At 38.8% G+C, this 21,051-nt stretch overlaps 1 protein-coding gene across 1 annotated transcript in view; it reads left to right on the top strand.

The window, feature by feature from the left end:
• The window catches only part of ENTHD1 (ENTH domain containing 1), a 187,121-nt gene that overhangs the window by 56,102 nt on the left and 109,968 nt on the right, over positions 1–21,051 (top strand). The window contains exon 2 of the mRNA XM_058568317.1: positions 6,654–7,157. Coding sequence (XP_058424300.1) covers positions 6,809–7,157 — 349 coding nt within the window. The 5' untranslated portion in view covers positions 6,654–6,808. The remainder of the gene's footprint in view (positions 1–6,653; positions 7,158–21,051) is intronic.

The raw sequence follows: 21,051 nt of genomic DNA on the forward strand, positions 1-21,051 counted from the left end.
AAAATGTCCAAAACAGAATTCATCATCTTTCCTGCCAAACCTGCTCCTTAGACTGTGTTCCTCATCTTGGTGTACTAGTAACAGCCATTTACATGCTGACCCAAAAAAAGAAACTTGAGAGTCACTACAGACTCTTCCTTCTCCCTCACTCTCACATATATTTGGAGCCAAGTCCAGTAACTTCTATGCTTTAACATTATATGTAAAAGTCTATGTGTAAGAGAAGGAGAGTGAGCAGAGTGGAGTATTGTGCCATGCTCTTTGCTTCTGCTTTAATGACGGCCTTCAGCACTTATTGCCAGAACTATTATGACATTCTGTTCTTCTTCCACTCCATCTGTTCTGCTTCCAATCTATTTTTCAAAGGCACCCAGAGATTCATTCTGAATGGAGAAAATGAATGGGTTCAAAAAGAAAAAGTGGGATCTCTGACCTTCTCAAAATACAACAAGTAGACTTATGACTGAGCATGTCAATGGAGCTCAACATCAAGCACCAAAGATTGGTCCTTAGGGTAGGGGAAAGGTCATAGAATTGTATGCGGGAGATTTGGGTTCAAGTTTCAGCTAAATCATTTGCTGGTTTAATATTTCTGGGCAATTCATGTAACCTATTTGTTCCTGAAAACTCAGCTCAGGTTCACCCCCTCCAGGAAGCCTTCCCCAACTATGTAGTTTAGACGAATCCCCTTTTTACTCCCATTACACTCTATGCTTTCCTTTATCATGGTAACATTATATTTACTAATTTATTCCTGTCTCTTCTATTAGACTATATCTTCCTTGTATTCCTATGGCTCAGCATAATGCCTGGCACATAGCAGGTGCTTAATAATGTAGGAGGAATGCATGTTCCCCAAACTCAGTTTCCTCATCTGTAAAATGGAATAATAATACCTACTTTTCAGAGTTCCTTTGAAATTTACATAAGACATGCATGTAAAAAATCTTCATAAACTCTAACTCAACGTATAAAATACTTGTTGTTTATCCCTTACTACTTTATGAAGTCCAGTACCTTACCATGGCATTCAAGGCCCTGAACAATCCATTTCCAGGCCACCTTCTCAATTTCCCTCTGGCTACTGCCCTCACTACTCTATATTTTAGCCAGCTAAGTTGGTTATAACACACCAACTTCTTTCATATCTCCTATCATTTTATATTATACTTACCTATCTACGTGTCAGTATCAATAATGTGGGCTATTGTTATAATTATGATCAAAGTAGTAGGAACTAAAAAGAAATGTTACTGTCGTCTCCTAAGCATCTTCCTATTCTCTAAGTCTTTTCCCTCCATTCTAGTCAATATTCCACTCAGCTATCAATGTGTTTTAAAACATGGGTTTGATTACATTCTCAATGCCTACTGGATAAAATCAACTGGTAGGATGGACAAGGTTCTTCACCATCTGACTTTCCTCTGCCACTTCCATCTCCCTCTGCTGTTCTGCTAATAGTCTTTGTGACAGCCGTAGTAACTACAGTACTTGCTGCTTTACCAAGATAACAGGCTCTCAGCTTTCAAGCCTTTACACGTGATGTGCCCTTTGCCTCTGATGTCCTCCTCTACTTTGTCTATCCAGTGAACTCCCTGTCATCCTTTAAGATTCAATTCAGATGTAAACTCTTCTGTGAAACCTGCCCTTAAATACTTCTTGGCAGAATCAGATGCTCTCTCCTCTCTCATTACGCTATACATATCTTGTCACAATCTTCTGTGACGGTGCCTGTCACCTCCACTAGCCTTGTACTCATCCAGCATCGGACTCTATTTTATCTCTGGGTTCTTACTGCTTGGTGCGGTGCGGTGCCAGGCACATAGTGGGTGCTCACTGAAGATCTGTTGACTATTTCAACAACTACCTGTCAGTGGTACCCAAGGCCCTCATTGGAGGCACTTGGTCACTGCCCATCACACACACTGCTCTTTTCATCTCTAGAGACTACTTTTACACTCTTTGTCCCTTGAGGTGGAAATCAGCAGCGGGGGGCGTTTCTAGTCAGTCAAAATTACGCTAGTAACACGAATTGCAAAATTTATTCTTTGAAAGGATTAAGGCAGCGCCACAGCCCAAGGGATTGTGAAATGAAGACATGTGCCTTCACTCCACTTGATAACCCCAAGCCGCGGAGTTTTAACCACCCGCGTTCCTCTTGCTTGAAGCCCTGGGAACAGCGGGCACCAGACCTAGGGGAGGCCGGAAGTGAGGGGCCGGAAGTGGGGACGGCCTGGGCGCTGTGGACTGGTTGGAGGAGGCAGATTGGCCTGGGGACAAGGGGCCTTGAATTTGCGCGGGAAAAGTCCCCGACGCCAGCGGTTGGACCTGCCCCTCAGGTAGTAGAGGCTGGTTTGGAGTGGCGACGCGGATGAAGGGGGCCTGGAGGGGCCGCTATCCCGCCCCCCATCCCGTGCGGCTCCCTGCGCTGTCTGCTCTTTCGGTGTGGGCGGGAGGGAGACGAGGCCGCACAAGCTGCGTGAGGGAAGGTCCCTGCTGTGTGACGCCATCACGTCACTCCCTCCTTCTAGAAACTTCTCTGAGGCCCAGCCTCAACCTCCGAGTAAACTGCGCTCTCTGAGGGCAGTCTCCGGTCTGATTCGTCAGTGCCACCCAGTGCCGCCACAGGGCCTGCCTGGTGCGCAGTGGTCGTTCTGAAACGGTTGTTGAATGAATGAAGAAACGGATGCCGGGGAAAGACCCAGTCTACCGGAAGCTGATTCTCTCTAGGCCTCCACCCCTATGTTCAAAATTCTTTCCCACGCATCTCATTTCTTCCTCTCCACAGTCCTCCCTGTGGGTGACAATTTCTTATGCTGCGGATGGGGTTACTGAGGCCCAGAGAAGTTGTTAACCCTTAATGAGGAAATGGCAAAGCGGGCCCTCAAATCCACCCCTTTGGAATCCTAATTCAGGTAATGAGATGAGGTACGTGAGTGCCTAGGTGTGAGCACATTGTGAGTGTTCAGTGAAGAGGAGCCATTTTCTCTGGAGGGCAAGGACTGTGTCTTGTGGGCCAGTTGGCCATTTCCTAGAATGGAGCCTGTCACAAGGTAAACTCTGTAAAATTAGTAGTTGAATGAATTAATGAATGCACAGAAGGGGCTCAAAAAAGTTGGCTTCTCTGCCTCTTGTGGTGTTCTTTCCGTCAGAACAGTAACGCCTCTTCATGCCGTGGTTTCTCTGGAATCGTTCTCCTGTCACAGTCTTGGCCAGAGCTTGTTTCCTCCGGAGTTAACTCGTGTCTTTAGGCAGCACATGTACAAACAGGAGAACTGTGTCTCCTCATAGCACTATCCTAAATGCATCTTTCCAGAGATGCCTCTGGCCACTCAGCCTCTCAGATGCTTGTCTTATTGTTGTCATTATTGTCCTGAGTCTTTGGATAAAGTCCGTTCAGCTCCTCAGTCCCTTATTCTCCATTCTGGCATCCAGAAAGTGTTGAAAACCAATTTTTCCCCCTAACTTGCTTGGCAGCAAGACCCGAACTGAAATGAGCCACGTGTCTTTAGCTATTCCAAATATTTACAAGTTTGCGTTGCAGTCCTGTTAATGTGTTTGATTGTTCAGAGTGGCCCACGTAATATGGTGTAGGCACAGCGTTACGCTTCGGAAGGCAAAAAAAGAATTGAGTTTAAATTCCATAACTCATCTGGCCTCAGAGGATTCAAATAACAGATTGTGGAGCAGTAGTTTAATGTCCCTTGATAACTTAAATGATTTCCTGTTATGATTCAGGTAAAGTTGGGGGAGGAAATAGCCTTTGCCAAAGCATTGTGGAAGTGGGCAAATCTAAAAAGAAAACTAAGAGACCTTTTCTACCTCATCATTTGTTTATTTTGGAATTATTTAAGGGAGAAAGCTCCTGAACTAAACAATGTTATTTGAATGTAGGGATCATGTTTTACATTTCTTATATCCTCCAAAAGCTGTATAAATCATAGGTACTCAAGAAATATTTGTTGATTGATTTGAAAACATTTGCTCAAAACTCCAGAATTTTACTTGACAATTACAAGAGCTGGATTATATTTTTTAAATGTCATGTTTATAATCCAAAGCTGTAGAATCAATTCAGGTTTATCCCAAAGCAGAGTCATTCAACCATTTGGTCATTCACTCAACACCTGTTTTTTGAGTACCTACTATGTGCTAGGTGCCTGTTAGGCAATAGGATTACGCTAGTAAATAAGAACACTCCTGTTCTCAAGAAACTTCCAGTCGGGTGGTGGAGAAAGCCAAAAAGCAAATAACAAATACATAAGTACAGATCATGACAAGTGCCATAAAGGAAATAAACTGGGTGCTGAAGAGTATGATGGGGAGACTTAAGTAGTTAGTGTGGTAGGTGAAGGCCTCTCAGAGGAGGAAACCCAGATTTATGACATGAAATATCTTACTTTCTTCCATTTCCAAATATTATAGGGATTTGGGTAGCCAGACAAGCAAAATTCAGGTGTGAAAATTGACTCTCTTAGGCACTACTTTTGTCATATCACTGTAGTTACAGTCTCGAGTGTTTGATGATATGAGTAAACTGAGCATCTGCTTGTAGTCAGGTGTCTAAAACACATAATAAACCAACATATAATTTGCAACTAACACCAATTAATTGAACTCCTTGTTAGTCTGGAAGGATATCAATAGTACAATGGTGTGTTACATATTCTATGTTCATGTCATGAAGTACTATACATTAGTAAATGATACTAATTCACTTATCCAGACTTTTTTCTTTGTGGTTTTTCCTATGGTTAGGAATGTATTTAATTTTGCTATGATGTGCAGCACATTCATTTTAAACTACTCTGTTGGATTGAAGGCTATTTTTAGATTCTTTTCTGGGGCAGAAAATTCATTTAAGAAAACATTTTTTAAAAATTTAAAAATGCAGGTTAGAGAATATAGGAAAACCTAAAAATTAGGATTTTGTCCCTCCAAAATATAAATAGGCAGCTATCTGAAAAGAGGGTTTTAACAGCTGTTGTTCAACTCCAGCAGGTTATAATTCAACAGGGTTGTTTTTTTTTTAATAGACGTGAGGAAACATCAATATTTGCTGCTCTAAGCTGATGTCACAGTGCATCTCTGACTTGAGTGAGCTTAGTAGAGGGGAAAAAAGGACAATGTAAAAAGAAAACCCTCATGATTGGAAATTTTAATAGCTTATTGAAGCACATTATACATCGAGTTTTCGCTGCAGGAGTAAGTCAGATAAAAACGCCTGTATTTGAAATACAAACAAGAGAGAAAATCAGAAAAATGTAAAAACACACAACTTCTCTTTTTCTTCCCAGAGTTGATGATAGTCTCTTTCTGAGAAGTCTTAGTTAAACGAATACTTTTTCTATCTTGCTTATTTGAGGATGTGTTGTACTTTTACCAAAAAACAAAAAAAAACCCATTAATTATCCTCTTCTCTTATTTTTAAAAAAAGAAGTGATAGTTCATTTAGGATGCTTCTGAAAATTTATGTCTTCCTTAAACACATAGAAATTAATCAAGCCTGAGCTAGGAATTGAGGAGGGCAAAGAAGAGAAACAAACCCAAAAATAACAAACACATTTGTTATAGATTGTAACATTTTTCTTCTTTATGTGTGCAGTTTCTCTAGTAAAATCTGATTATAGCTTGTCGAGGTCTGGATGCTTGTCAGGGCCTGAAATCAATTTGATACACTATCTTGGTGGCCATCAGTGGTGACTCACTAGGGAGATTGCAAAGTAGCTGACCCACGTTAGTGCAAAGTAATGAAAGAGCAGAAAGGGAATGGTTTCATATAAACCGTGAACTGATCATTCACAAGCGTCATTTACAGTTTGGTGGCTGCATACCCCTTTTAATTTTTAACGTATTTTTGTATCAACCTAAATGAGCCTCTCTTTGTGTATACTTGTTTTGAGATCTGACAGATGCATGCCGATCACTCCAGCTTTTAGGGAAACCCTTACACCATTTGAATCATACTGTAGACATTGTTTAATCCTAAACTCATACTTCTTTTTCTAAAGCTGAGTAAAGAAAGTAACCTTTTCCTTGAACTTGCCAGCCTTCGCAGGACTAAAATGTTGGTCTAGGGTACCATGAGTTAAATGTGGAGTCCACTGAAGTACAGCTGTTTGTCTTAATAGTTGATGACCTTCCCTCCTTTTCGATTAACAAGAAAGCAGACTGTAGTTAGATCAGGTTCTAATGACTTGTAGTTCTAAAAAGAGTACAACCATAGGGTCACTTGGTGATTCTAAGACTCGATTTTTATCTTAATTACTTTCGGGACATAATATTTTTATACATGACAGCAAATCTTAAGCAAGAGATGTGAGAGCACAAATTCCGTTTCTTTATACTGACTTCTCCACAGTCCATGTAATGCTTTATAATAATTTTATTTCTGGCCAAAGAGGTTCAATGATATTTTCTGTGGAAACTTTTCAGTCTAGAAAGACCACCTATATTTCTTTAAATAACACAAGCCACTCCCTTATGAGAGATTTTCCCATACTGATCCTAAGCACATTTATATGGTACCCTCAGTTCTAGCTGATGTGGGGGGCTGATTTAGACACTAAAGCTAGGTTTTTTAGACTGACTTGGTCTTCTATAGACACTAAACAAATACTTAACTTACATGTTTTTTGTGCTTTTCTTTGCAGGAAATTGATGGCTTGTCAAGATGGAGATTAATCATTTGTATTTGAGAGCAGCAGAACTGAGGGCCAGTTACTTCTCAAGAGTTTTTTAAACTAATCACATAAACTCCTGTCCCATTGCTCTCATCCCCCATCTTACCTTCAAACTTGTCTCACCTATGGCATTCAGGAGGCAAGTGAAAAACTTCGTGAAAAATTACTCAGATGCTGAAATAAAAGTCAGAGAAGCAACTTCTAATGACCCTTGGGGTCCTTCTAGTTCTCTGATGTTAGATATCAGTGACCTGACTTTCAACACGATTTCTCTCTCAGAAATTATGAATATGCTATGGCAGAGACTCAAAGACCATGGGAAAAACTGGCGCCATGTGTATAAGTCCCTTACACTAATGGATTATCTCATCAAGAATGGATCAAAGAAAGTTATTCAGCATTGCAGAGAAGGGTTCTGTAACCTTCAGACTCTAAAAGATTTTCAACACATAGATGAAGCTGGAAAAGACCAAGGTAACAGATGTGGAAGTTTATACAATGTGCCAGTGAAGATGAGTTTGGGAGGGGATTATATGAAACTGGGAGCTGGGGAAAAGTTGTCCTTAAATGTGTTAGCTACCTTTCCTCTGGGACAGTTGAGGTTTCCAGTTTCATCCTTTTTGTTGACTCTTGAATGCCTTAGAGAACAAGATTTTTTTTTCAAAAGGATGTGTAAAACTAACACACTTAGATTCCTGATAAAAGGATACCTCATAGAAAATGAACAAAGTAAATAAAACAGGAGGCATCGCAATTTGGTATAATAATATCATTGTAATTCATAATTATAATTAGACTGGAATTTAGTCACAAATGTAAGGAAGTGTTTCCAAAGACTATGGAATCTTCAGACTATCTAGATGGAAGTAGTTATATGAATATAAAAATTTAGGTCATAAAATGATTTTGTCAGGGGTGGAGCAGGAGATGAAGTAGAGAAAGGCTGTATAGAACACTGAACGGAGATGATTCAGTGGAGCCTAATCAGCACTCCCTCCCCATCTAATGTAAGATTATAATTTGTATTTATAAGTGAATAGTCTTATGAATCATGAGAAGAGGATAAAATTCAGTGCAGTCTCTGTTAAGTATACATTTTTAAAATAGACTGTTTTTTTTTAGAGCAGTTTTAGGTTTACAGAGAAATTATGCAGAAAGTACAGAGTTCTCACATACCCTTGCCTACCCACACACGATTTCTCCTGTTAGCATCTTGCAATAGTGTGGTACATTTATTACAATTGATGAACCAGTGTTGATACATATTATTAACTATAAAGCCGTTAGTTTGCATTAGGGTCCATTCTTTGTGTTCTACAGTTAGGGGTTTTGAAAAATGCATAATGTCACGTATCTTCCATTTCAGGATGGTACAGAATAGTTTCCCTGCCTTGAAAATGCCCTGTGCTTCACCTATTCATCTTTTTCCCCCTTCTCCAAACCTTTGGCAACCACTGATCTTTTTATTGTCTCCGTAGTTTTGCCTTTTACAGAATGTCATATAGTTGAAATCATTCAGTATGTCGCTTTTTCAGACTGGTTTCTTGCAGTTAGCAATATGCATTTAAGATTCTTCCATGTCTTTTTATAGCTTGAGAGCTCATTTCTTTTTTTTTTCCCTTCACTTTTTGTAAAACAGCTTTATTGAGATGTAATTCCCATACCATACAATTCACCTATTTAAAGTGCATAGTTCACAGGGCTGGCCCGGTGGCATAGTGGTTAAGTTTGCGCGCTGCCGTTTGGCGGCCCGGGGTTTGCAGGTTTGGATCCTGGGCATGGACCTGGACACCACTCATCAAGCCATGCTGTGGTGGCATCCCCTATACAAAGTAGAGGAAGGTTGGCACAGATGTTAGCTCAGGGACCATCTTCCTCAGACAAAAAGAGGAAGAGGACAACAGATGTTAGCTCAGGGCCAATCTTCCTCACAAAAAATTAAAAAATAAAACAACTAAAGTGCACAATCCTATGGTTTTTGGTATATTATTAGTTTTTTTAATTGATAAAATATATATAACATAAAATTTGCCATTTTAAGTGTACAATTCAGTGACATTAATTACATTCACAATGTTGCACAACTATCACCACTATCTATTTCCAAAACTTTTTCATCACCGCAAACAGAAACTCTGTAACCATTAAGCAATAACTCCCCTGCTAACCTCTAATCTACTTTCTGTCTCTGTAAATTTGCCTATTCTGGGTACCTCATATAAATGAGATCATATAGTATTTGTCCTTTTATGTCTGGCTTATTTTACTTACCATAATGTCCTCCAGGTTCATCCATGTTATAGGATGTATCAGAACTTCATTTTTTTATAGCTGAGTAGTATTCCATTGTGTGTGCATACCACATTTTGTTTACCTATTCATCTGTTGATGGATTCTTGGGTTGTTTCCACCTTTTGACTATTGTGAATAATGTTGCAATGAACATTAGTGTACAAGTATGAGTTCAAGTGCCTGCTTTCAATTCTTTTGGGTGTATACTTAGGAGTGGAATTGCTGGATCATATGGTAATTCAATGTTTGGCTTTTTGAGGAACCGCTAAACTGTTTTCCTTAGCAGCTGCACCATTTTACATTCCCACCAGCAGTGTATGAGGGTTCCTATTTCTCCACATCCTTGCCAACACTTGTTATTGTCCTTCTTTTTGATTATAGCCATCCAACTGGGTGCGAACTAGTATCTCATTGTGGTTTTGACTTACATTTCCCTAAAGACTAATGATATTGAGCATCTTTTCATGTCCTTGTTAGCCATTTATGTATCTTCTTTGGAGAAATGTCTATTCAAATCCTTTGTCCATTTTTAATTGGGTTTTTTTTAAATTGTTGAGTTTTAAGAGATCTTTATATATTCTGGATACAAGACCCTTATTAGATAGATGATTTGCAAATATCTTCTCCCATTCTCTATAGGTTATCTTTTTACTTTCCTGGTTCAATTTTTTTTTTTTTTTTTTTAAGATTTTATTTATTTATTTTTCCCCCAAAGCCCCGGTAGATAGTTGTATGTCGTAGCTGCACATCCATTCTAGTTGCTGTATGTGGGACGCGGCCCCAGCATGGCCGGAGAAGCGGTGCGTCGGTGCCTGCCCGGGATCTGAACCCGGGCCGCCAGCAGCGGAGCGCGCGCACCTAACCGCCAAGCCACGGGGCCGGCCCTCCTGGTTCAATTTTGATAAAGTCCAATTTTACCTATTTTTCCTTTGGTTGCTTATGCTTTGGGTGTCATGTGTAAGAAATCATTGCCTAATCTAAAGTCACGAAGATTTATACCTATGTTTTCTTCTAAGAGTTTTATAGTCTTAGCTCTTACATTTAGATCGTGTATCCATTTTGAGTTAATTTTTGTATATAGTGTGAGGTAGAAGTCCGACCTCATTGATTTTCATGTGGATATCCAGTTGTCCCACTACTGTTTGTTGAAAAGACTCTTCTTTCCTTATTGACTTGTATTGGCACTCTTACAAAAATCAATTGACCATAGATGTAGGGGTTTATTTCTGTACTCTCAGTTCTGTTCCATTGATTTATATGTCTATCTCTATGCCATTGCCACACTGTTTTGATTACTGTAGCTTTGTGGTAAGTTTTGAAATAAAGGAGTGTGAGTCCTCCAACTTTGTTCTTTTTCAATATTGTTTTGGCTATTCTAAGTCCCTTGTATTTACATATCAAATTTAGCATTGGCTTGTCAATTTCTGCAAAAAAAGGCAGCTAGAATTTTGATCAAGATTGCATTGAGTCTATAGATCAATTTTGGGAATATTGCCATCTTAGTATCAGTTCCTCCAATCCGTGAACACAGATGTCTTTCCTTTTATTTAGGTCTTCTTTCATATATGTTTTGTAGTTTTCAGTATACAAATCTTACACTTATTTTGTTCATTTATTCCTAAGTATTTTATTCTTTTTGATGTTATTGTAAATGAAATTGTTTTCTCAATTTCATTTTCAGATGGTTCATTGCTAATGTGTAGAAATACAAATCAACTGATTTTTGTATATTGATCTTGTATCTTCCTACTTTGCTGAACTTGTTTATTAGCTGTAATAGTTTTTTTTTTTTTTTTTTTTGTAGATTCCTTAGGATTTTCTACATACAAGGTTATGTCATCTGCAGACAGAGATAGTTTTACGTCTTCCTTTCTAATCTGGATGCCTCTCATTTCTTTTTCTTGCTTAATTGCCCTGGCTAAAACCTCCTGTACAATGTTGAATAGAAGCAGTGAAAGCAGACATCCTTATCTTGTTCCTGATCTTGGAGGAAAGCTTTCAGTCTTTCACCATTAAGTATGATGTTAGGTGTGGGTTTTTCATAGGTGCTCTTGATCAGGTTGACAAGTTCTCTTCTATTCCTACGTTTACCAAGAAAGGGGGTTGACTTTTGTCAAATGCTTTTTCTGCATCTCTTGAGATGATTATGTGTTTCCCCCCTTTATTCTATTAATGTGGTGTATTACATTGATTGATTTCCATATGTGAACCAACCTTTCATTCCTAGCATAAATCCTACTTGGTCATGGTGTATATCCTCTCTATTTTTTAAGTGTTTTTTATTTATTTTAGTTATTTTAGGTCCGGTTTCTAAAGGGCAAGAACAGTGTCCCTAGCACTTAGTATATTGCCTGAGAGTAGAATCACTCAGTAGATATTTGATGAATTGATGATTAATATCTTAATATTTTTATACTTTTAGAAAATTTATAGAAATTAACTTTCTTTTAGGAATATAAAAAATGTAAATGTCCAAGTTGACTCCTTTAATAACAACATACTGTTCCATTTTTTTTTTTACTATAAATTACTTTTTAAAATAGATTTTTAATACTTACAGTACCTTATTGGGATGTAATTTATATATTTTAAATGCACAGATCTTAAGTGTGCAGTTTGATGAATGTTGGTAAGTGTGACCATCACCAATATCAAGATAACAGAGCATTTCCATCATCCCAGAAAATTCCTTCATCTCCCTTTCCAGTCAATCCTCCCTCCTCCACAGAGGCTACAACTATTCTGATTTCTCTCGCCATATAAATTAGTTTCATTTATTCTTGAAATTCATATAAATGGAAGCATACAGTATGTATTCTTTTGTTTATGGCTCCTTTCTCTCAACTTGATGTTTTTGAGACTCATCCTTCTTGCATCTATCAGTAGTATCATCCCTGTTTATTTTTGAGTCATATTCCATTATGTGAATATACCAAGTTTGTTTATCCATCTTCTGTTGATAGATGTTTGGGTTGTGTATAATTCTTGGCTATTATGAATAAAACTGTTATGGACACTCTTGTGTAAGTCTTTTTGTGGCCATACATATTCAGTTCTCTTAGGCATATACTTAACGGGTGGAATTTCTGTGTCATAGGGCAGGTGTATATTTAATGAAAATTTTCTAAAGTGGTTTTTACCATTTTATACTCCTGCCTTCAGTGTTTGAGAGTTTGTTGTTCCACATCCTTGTCAATACTTAAATATTGTTATTCTTTTTAACTTAGCCATTCTGATGGGTGTATAGTGTTGTTTCAATTTGCATTTCCCTGAAAGTTGTTCAGCACCTTTTTATATGATTTTTGGCCATATGGACATCTTTTGGCTATTCAAGTATTTTGCTTATTTTTAATTTTTTTTTGTCTTTTAATCATTGATTTGTAGGAGTTCCTTATACATTCTGGATATGAATCCTTTGTCAGATACATGTATTAAACATTTTCTCCAAGTGTGGCTTGTCTTTTTACTTACTTAATGTGGTCTTTTAATGAAGTCCAGTTTGTTTTTTCTTTTATGGTTAATGCCTTTTGTGCCTTGTGTGAGAAAGTTGCCTACCCCAAGGCCATGAAGGCCTTGTTTCTCCTATGTTTTCTCCTAAACATTTTATAGTTTTAGCTAGGTCTGTAATTCATCTAGAATTAACTTTTGTGTATATTGTGAGGTAGAGATAAAGTTTATTCTTTTCTATATGGTATCTAGTTGTTTGCATGTTACTGGATTTTAATAATAGAGCATTTCTGTGTATGGTATCTTATTTGATCCTTACAACATCTTGTGAGGAATGAAGGATATGTATTATCTCTCTTGCAGAGATGAAGAGCTAACACTCAGACAGAGTAAGTTATTTAAGTAAGGTTGCACAGCTAATTAATGGCTGAACATGATTAAAACTCATATATCCTAATACTGTTTAGTCCTATTCTATTATTATGCTATACAGCCTAACAAAGTTTCACTGAACTACTAGAATGAACTTAATTAAAATTGTCTGAAAAATACCCAGTTGAATGTTTCATACCATCAAATTGTTTATTTACAAAATTATGGTATTCTTTTTATAAAACCAATTTAGTTTCTCAGAAATGTTTGCATTATAGATTTTTGTACTATTTTATTTTCAATTAGGTAAGTCATGAAATTGTGCTTAATTTCATTTAAATGGGCCATTTAATATATACATACACACGTATATTTAAAGGTAGATTTTTTAAAAAATATATTTTAAAAAGACAAATTTTCAGTGTTGTTAAAAAGTTATGTTAAGCTATTTTACTAGAAGTAGCATGCATTGGTGACATTACTGCCGTCTTAGTTTTCCACTATCATTCTCAGTCATCTAATTTAGGAAATTAGATACTTTATATTTATATGCATGGTGAATTTTGTGTAGGCCGCCTCTCTGTGTGTCCTCCAAAACTTGAGGATGGGCCCTTACCAATCACCTACCTGTTTGTTCACCAAAGTTTGAATGTCTTGGAGTAAGAACTAAGACTTTTAAGCCATAGTTAAGAGATACAAATTAAAATGTAAAATGCAAATACTCTGGAAGATGTAATATATTTATTTATATTTACACTAGTTTATAAATTACTGAAATCAATTTTTTTTGAGAGGGAGGTTGTTTTTTGAGTTCAGGTTCTCATAGAAGGGGAGAAAACACCAGGTATTTGGACCCTGAAATACCTGAGAAGGTTTAGAGAAGGAGGGAGCCTAGGCAAGTAGGAGAAAAAAAGGAATAATTGGGATTTTCCTTTTCAAGGTGACTGTAGTGAATTGAATAGAGCCAAGATATCTGGAAAGAGTGAGTAAGTTCAAGAAAACAAAAATATTAAAAAAATCTAAAAAAATTACTTTAGAGGTTGTTTAGCCATATTAAGGCTCTAAAAGCTGAAGAACTACAGTTTGGGGGTATTACTTTTACAGAAGGGGCTGGATGTGGGGTGGTGTGAGGCAGACGGTTCCTGGGCAGTACGGTATAGTGGTTAAGCACTGTGGGAAAAATATCTAGCTTCAAAGTGCATCAAACTTAATTTTTTTTCCTACAGGTGTCAGACAGCAGTGGTCAAAATTCTCTAACCAGCAAACCTACCTGATAGGTGGTGGTGGACTGGTTAATTATTGCAATGTAGATGTGCTCATGTACAGAGATGTGAGTTAATTAACACGAGGCTGCTGAGTTCATTTATGGTTCATGGGAGCAAATGTGATTTCTTGTAACAAACGTTTTTATAGTCTTGATGAACAAATGAATTTCATTTAACAAATGTATATTATAGGCTTCTGGTTATTGTAGCCTGTTCTGTTGTTAAAAGTTATAATACTGTGAATTTAAACAAAACCTGTATACTTAAAACAGTTCAATATTTTGGATTGCCTTTTGCTCCTTTTCAGCAAACATAGTTGCATTGATAATCATGGTAGCAAGAAGCAAATCATGAATTTATTTCAGCTTAAATGTGCTGGTCCAGCCAGTCTTCCCATGGTGCCATTTATTACTGTGCTCATATGGACAACAGAGTACAGTAAACAAAAAGGAGAGTAACCAGTTTAGCATTTCAGTGCTACGTCAACAGAATCCATCTCTTATCAAGGTTCTCATCAAATACAGTAGCTTACATTTGTATACTAAAGTCAGTCAAAGAAATTGAAGTCTATATTTTGGTATTTTTATAGAAACAAACTCTACTTTCTAGCTTATTAACTTTATGACTTTGGGAAAGTTTCTTACCCTAAACTTACTTTTCTCATCTGTAAAATGGACTTCATGAACTCTGAGGGTTATTGTGAGGATTGGAGATAATGTCTGAAAGTCAGGCACATGATAAGTCATTGGTCAATGTTAGCTAATACCATTAGTCCTTGACATATTTTCACTTTTATCATTTTTATTTCCTGCAATGTGTATTCATGTTCAGATAAAGCTCGCTGCACATGTTCACTAGGAAGGTCTTTCCCACTGCCCTGTAGAGTTCAGCAGTCTCCACCTGTCCGTGGTCCATTGCAGCATGTATCACACAGCTGTAAGGAGTTCTCTACATGACAGTCTCCATCCTAGACTGCAGGAGTTTGGAGTGCTGAGATGATTTGAGTTGTATCTCTGTTTCTTCACTTAGTTAGGTGGAGATGTCCAATAAATGCTTGCCAGCTGAATAGCTAGTGAATTGTTGTAGGCCCAAAGAAGGGATTGGTAGCTTTTAAGAGTTTCTCTTCGTCCTAAATGTTCTTCTGTTTTTCTACCATGTTTCTAGGTATAGATTTATTTTTACTTATCCTGCTTGGTCTCTGGAGAGCATTTTTGATGTGAGGATTCATGTCTTTTCTCTAAAATTCCCAGCTCTTGTCTCCCTGAATATTGCTTTTTTATGATTACTTTAATTTTCTTTTTTTGAAACCTTCTAAGTGAATATTGGTGCCTTGTGATCTGTCCTTTATGACTTTTAATTAATCTTTTTAATCTTATTTCTCTGTGCTGTATTTTGGCAGAGTTCCCTAGTAATATTCTTCACTTACCAATTCTCTCTTCAACTGTTAGATTCTGGAGTTTACCTTGGATGTTGAGGATTTTTTATTTGCTGAAGATTAGCCCTGAGCTAACGTCTGTGCCAGTCTTCCGCTACTTTATATATGGGTCGCCACCATGGCGTGGCTGACGAGTGGTGTAGGTCCATGCCTGGGATCCGAACCCGAGAACCCCAGGCCGCCGAAGTGGGAGTGTGGCGAACTTAACCACTATGCCACGGGGCTGGCCTCAGGTTTTTTGTTTTTAATCCCAGTGACTATAGTTTTCATTTCTAGGATTTTTAATTGGCTCTTTTCATATCCATCTGTTCTTGTTTCGTTTCTGCCTATTTTTGTTTTCTTTTATAATCTCGTATTCCTTGTTGTCGATATGATTCCTGTATTAATCACTCTTAATTATATTTATTTTAAAATCTGTTATAGGATTTTAAAATCCTGTAACAATATAGAATATTGATTTATAGAAGATCCTATAGAATCCTATAGAACACTGATTTCATTTGGAGTGAATTTGTGTTTTGATTGCTGCTTTTATTGGCCATCTTTCTTAAGCATTCGGTTTTTTAAAAATCTATTTTGGAATTTTAGTTTTCAGACTTATTTTGAGCGAGAGGTTCTTCCCCGATTACCTGTGTTCACTTTTCCCTTTATGTTGGTTTTTCAGTTCCTGCCACCCAGTTCCCTGAGAGCCTCCAGTACAGCCCTTATAAAGTAGCTCAGAGCTCACGCCCTGTGATAATACGGGGGTATCATAGATCCAGTCACTAAGCTGGCAGGTGGCTTAGTTTAGTTCAAGCCTTAAGGCTGCATGTGTGCCCTCTTGCTTCTAGACCCACAGCTACAAATAAGTTACAGCCCAGGAAGCAATTAGCAGCTGTTTTTGTTTTCTTTTTCTTTTCTTCCCAGCCTTCTCTCACAAACGTGGATATCCCCTCACATTAAAGAGTGAGACCAGCTCTGGTTCTCTAACACCTGAGTTGCCGAACTCCTGGCTGCTGGATCAAGAGCTCAGCAGCCCTGTGGCTTCAGCTCTGCTCCCTGCTTTTTTTCTCTTATATTTCTGGTTCATGAAGGTTTTTGTCTTGTTTTTGAGACTGGCAATGTCTATTATTGCTGTGCATTTGGAGCAGAACAGAGGAGTACTTTGAAGCGTGAACTTACTGTGCCAACTTGACTGAAGGTTTTTTAACTTGAAAATGACTTAATCAGATATACTGGTTGGGATACTTCTCCCCTCCCTCCCTGGAGACATTGTGGAGGGTAGATTGGAAGGGAGACTAAAGATAAGTAAAAAATTTTGAACACCACAGGCAACAAATGATCAGGGCCTGAACTAAGAGAAATGGAGAGGAGAGAATGGATTTAGAAGATGTTTAGTAGGTACGATCTATAGACATAGATTACTGACTTTGAGGAGGTGAATGTTCATATTTCTGGCTTAGAATGGAGGTAAAATTCACTGAGAAAGGAATATAGGAAGACGAGTAGATTTTGGTGGGTCAGTGGGTGGGGAATGGAGAGAGGAGTATTAAGATGTTTTATAACTACTGTTTGAAGCCTAATACCTGCTTTTCTAAAAGTCTGTATATGTCTTCCCTGCTGGTACACCTCAGTGTCCAAGATCTTTGAATTTATTATATTTCCAAATCTCTTTACTTGATGTTCAGTTGTGAACTTATATGGACTCCTCCCCTGCATTTGGGAAATTTTTCCTCAGGGTATTCATTCATTTATTTAACAAACGTTTCTTAAGTATCTCTTAAGCAAACAAATATAGTTCTGGCCTTCAGGAATATTATACTCTAATGGAGGAAAAAGACATTTATCAAATAAACAGACAGTTACAAACTGTGGAAATCCTATGAAAGGCAAGTGTAGGTGCTATGCGAGGGTGTGACAGTGGGGCTTGAGCAAGTCTGAGGCCCTGATGTATGTGTGGGACGAGGTGGAAGGGGGTTGTTAGCTCTCAGTAGAAGGCTTTCCTGAAGAAGTGAATCTTTGCTCCTCCCTCTGCCTGGCGCTCTGCCTGTATGTCTGCAGAGCTGGCTTCTTGCTGTTAAGACTCAGCTGATAGGTTACTTCCTCAGTAAGACTTTCCTTAACCACACCCCAAATTAATGTTTATCGTGTTGTTCTTCTTTATTTCCTTTAGAGCGTTTATTTTTATCTGAAATTATCTTGTTTAGGGACCTAGTCTCTTTTTTTCCTCACCTTTGCCCCTACTGCTTAGAGCAGTTCCTGAAACTTGTGTTCAGGAAACGATGAAATGACTGCATGAGTGAACATCCCTGGGCGGTCGTCTGTGCAGAGTTGCTCTAGTGATTTGTATGTCCTTGTGCTTTGCCTTGAGTTTGGGAGGACTCCTCGAGCTGGCCTTCTACTCGTTCATTTTTCTATCCTGTTGATCCTCCCCTCACTCTGCTGTGTCTTTCTTTTTTTTTTTTTTTGTGAGGAAGATCAGCCCTGAGCTAACATCCGTGCTAATCCTCCTCTTTTTGCTGAGGACGACTGGCTCTGAGCTAACATCTATTGCCAATCCTCCTCCTTCCCCCCCCCCAAAGCCCCAGTAGATAGTTGTATGTCATAGTTGCACAGCCTTCTAGTTGCTGTGTGTGCGACGCGGCCTCAGCATGGCCGGAGAAGCAGTGTGTTGGTGCGTGCCTGGGATCCGAAGCTGGGCTGCCAGTAGTGGAGCACGCGCACTTAACCGCTAAGCCACGGGGCGGCCCTGCTGTGTCTTTCTAATGGGAGTTGCCAGTGGTAGCGTCCTACCCTCTGGCCATAGTGATGAGCATGTGACTTTCAAGCTGGGCCAATCACAGTCATTCTCCTGGATTTTTCAAATTTTAACGAAGGAAGAGGGAGACTTCTCAGGTGGCAGAGTGTGAGATGTGAATCTGGAGCTGTCTGTGGCCATATTCACATCAGATTGAAGAAGCCAGCTGCAAGAGGAGGAAATAAAAGCATTACACAGAGAGAAGCAGAGATGGGAGAGGGAAAAGAGTCCTGGGAGTTTTCCGGTCTCTGCTTCTTTTGTATCTGAGGCCCAATTGCAACTCCTGGTTTTCTCATGGCCTTCGCCTTCGCCAGTTCAAATTGAGTTTCTGTCACTTATAACCCAAAGATTCCTAATTAAAACAGTATATAGCTTTATTTTTACTTTGACCTTCAACTCAGCTAACAAGCTTTTCATCTTGGTGTGTTTTATATAATATCTTTGGATATTGATCTGTTCCATAGTTTAATTTCTTATTTCAGAGAATCCATGTTTTCTCCCTCCCTCTCTCTACCTCCCCCTTCTCCCTCCCCCTTTTTTCTTGCTTTCTCTTTTTCAGACACAAAGCAGTTGCTGCCTAAGTTTATCCTATTTCCAGTACTATTCTATTTTAGTCCTCCTTCCTTTCTTTTCAGAAACATATTGGTTAGAAGTGAGTAGATGCCATCTTATTATTGCTTATTCTTGAAGCAGGTTTATTGGGTTCTTGGATTTTTTCACTTTCAACTTGGATGCTTTAGAACAGCCAGGTTCCTCCGCTCCAGCATCTCAAGGGTGGTAATGGGGTAGCCAGGGCTGTGGGCAGCCTTGGGTGGGAAGTTCATCTCCCTACTTTCTGTAAACTGCTGTGGCCTGACCTTCCTGATGCTGCAGACTGCCACCTCAGGGAGGAGCCCGCATGTTTCAGGGAGAAGTCCTCCATCATTGCAGCTGGCTTTCTGCTTGATGTACCTGCTGGTCCCTTTGAACTGTTGCAGCTGCCCTCAAATCCCATCAATGCATGTAGACTCCAAGTAGAATATTAATATTCCACATCTATCCCATAATTTCTAGTTCTAACCTTTTCTAATTAGGGGTATTGCAATAAATGTTTTAGGTCAAGCAGCTTTCTCAGGCAGCTAAGTTGTAAATTGGCATTCAGTATCTTTCATCCATCTGGTTCCACTTGTATCGTGTCAAGGAGAAAATTGAGACTTTTCAGTAATCTGCTCCTTTTATCGATTCATTCACTCAGTAAATAGTGATTGAGCATGTACTGTGTGCCCATCACTCTTCTAGACACCAAAGATACTGGGTGAATGAGAGTCTCTGCCTTCAAGGAGCTTATATTCTAGGTGAGGAAATAAACAAGTAAACAAATAAATATATAATACAATATTAGGTGTGATAAATGCTGAGGTGAAAAATAAAGCAGGACAAGGGAATAGAGAGTGATGGGGGTGGGGCTATTTCATAGAGAGTGGGCAGAAGGCAGGCTTCTCTGAGGAGGTGACATTTGAGTAGAGACCTGAATGAATCAGGGATCTAGCCATGCAAAAGAGTTACTGGCAGAAACAAAAGCCAGCACACAGCTCTAAGGAGGTAAAGAGTGTGGTGGGATTGCAGAATAAGGAGGCCAGGGTGGGTGGAGAAGAGGAGTGAGGCAGAAAGTGGAAGCAAAGGAGCTCCTGAAGTTAAGAATGGGAAAACAAGTTTTTCACCATCCCCGCCGCACACCCTTCGCCCTGAAAACAAGCTGTGTCAGTTATCCAGAGGAAGGTACTATCTGGCATGTTGTCCCCAAAGGCTGATAGTCACAGCAGGCTTGTGTTGGGTGACACTGAGTGGTAGCCCAAAACACTGTAATTTTTTGGTTGTAGACTATAAGCTAATCATAGGAAATTAAGAGTGTTTAGAATGAGAAGGTTTGAAGCAGTTATAAAAGAAGTTTGGAAGGAAGAAATGATTAAGCAGTAAGGTTAGATATAATAATCTTGGAAGAGATAGCAGCTTGAGCAAAGGTTTCTGGCACTGTCCATCTCAATCGACTGGCAGTTAGAGAACATTGTTGGCCCCCCTCGTCTAAATATACTCTGAATTTGGCCATTTCTCATTCCTTCTACTACTAGTAAATTATGGTTGGAAACATTAACACTTTAATTCATCACACTTGGAGTTCAAAATGAACATGGTAGAGGATCTTTAGGGACTTTTCAGTTTACTTCTAGAAGCAGCCTTGGGAATAAATAAGATGTTAATGTGAATTGGTCCCCAGATGTGGAGAGGTAAGGGATTTCCTTTATAATTTCTCTTGGGAGAGGATTAAGCATAATAATACTACCATATATTTGAATGAGTATACTTTTATATCTATGAATTAGACTGAACAGATATGCTTATACTGGTTTTCAGACAGGAAACCCAGGCCCAGACAGACCACCTGACTGGCTCAGAGTCACGCAGATGGTTAAGGGCAGCACCATGGCTAGAATTCAGATCTTAGACTGTACTCTGGTACTCTACTAATGGCATCAAGTTGTTATGATAGGATGTTATGTCAAAGAAAAGCCAATTGCCCTCCCTTCTCTTGTTCCAACTCAATTGTACCTCTCGAAGGTAACAGATAATGACAATCTTGTGGGTACACAGCTGGCTGTGTGCCTGCCCATCCATCCATTCATGCATCCATTCATGCATACCTGCATGCATCCATCATCCATCCTTGTATTTCTCTACTTCTCTCTTCTGTATACATATATAGCAGTTTATTTCCCCTGTGCTTCACAGATTTGAATCATGCTG

The sequence above is a fragment of the Diceros bicornis genome, chromosome 25, assembly GCF_020826845.1.
Source record: "Diceros bicornis minor isolate mBicDic1 chromosome 25, mDicBic1.mat.cur, whole genome shotgun sequence".
In the NCBI taxonomy this organism is placed as follows: domain Eukaryota; kingdom Metazoa; phylum Chordata; class Mammalia; order Perissodactyla; family Rhinocerotidae; genus Diceros; species Diceros bicornis.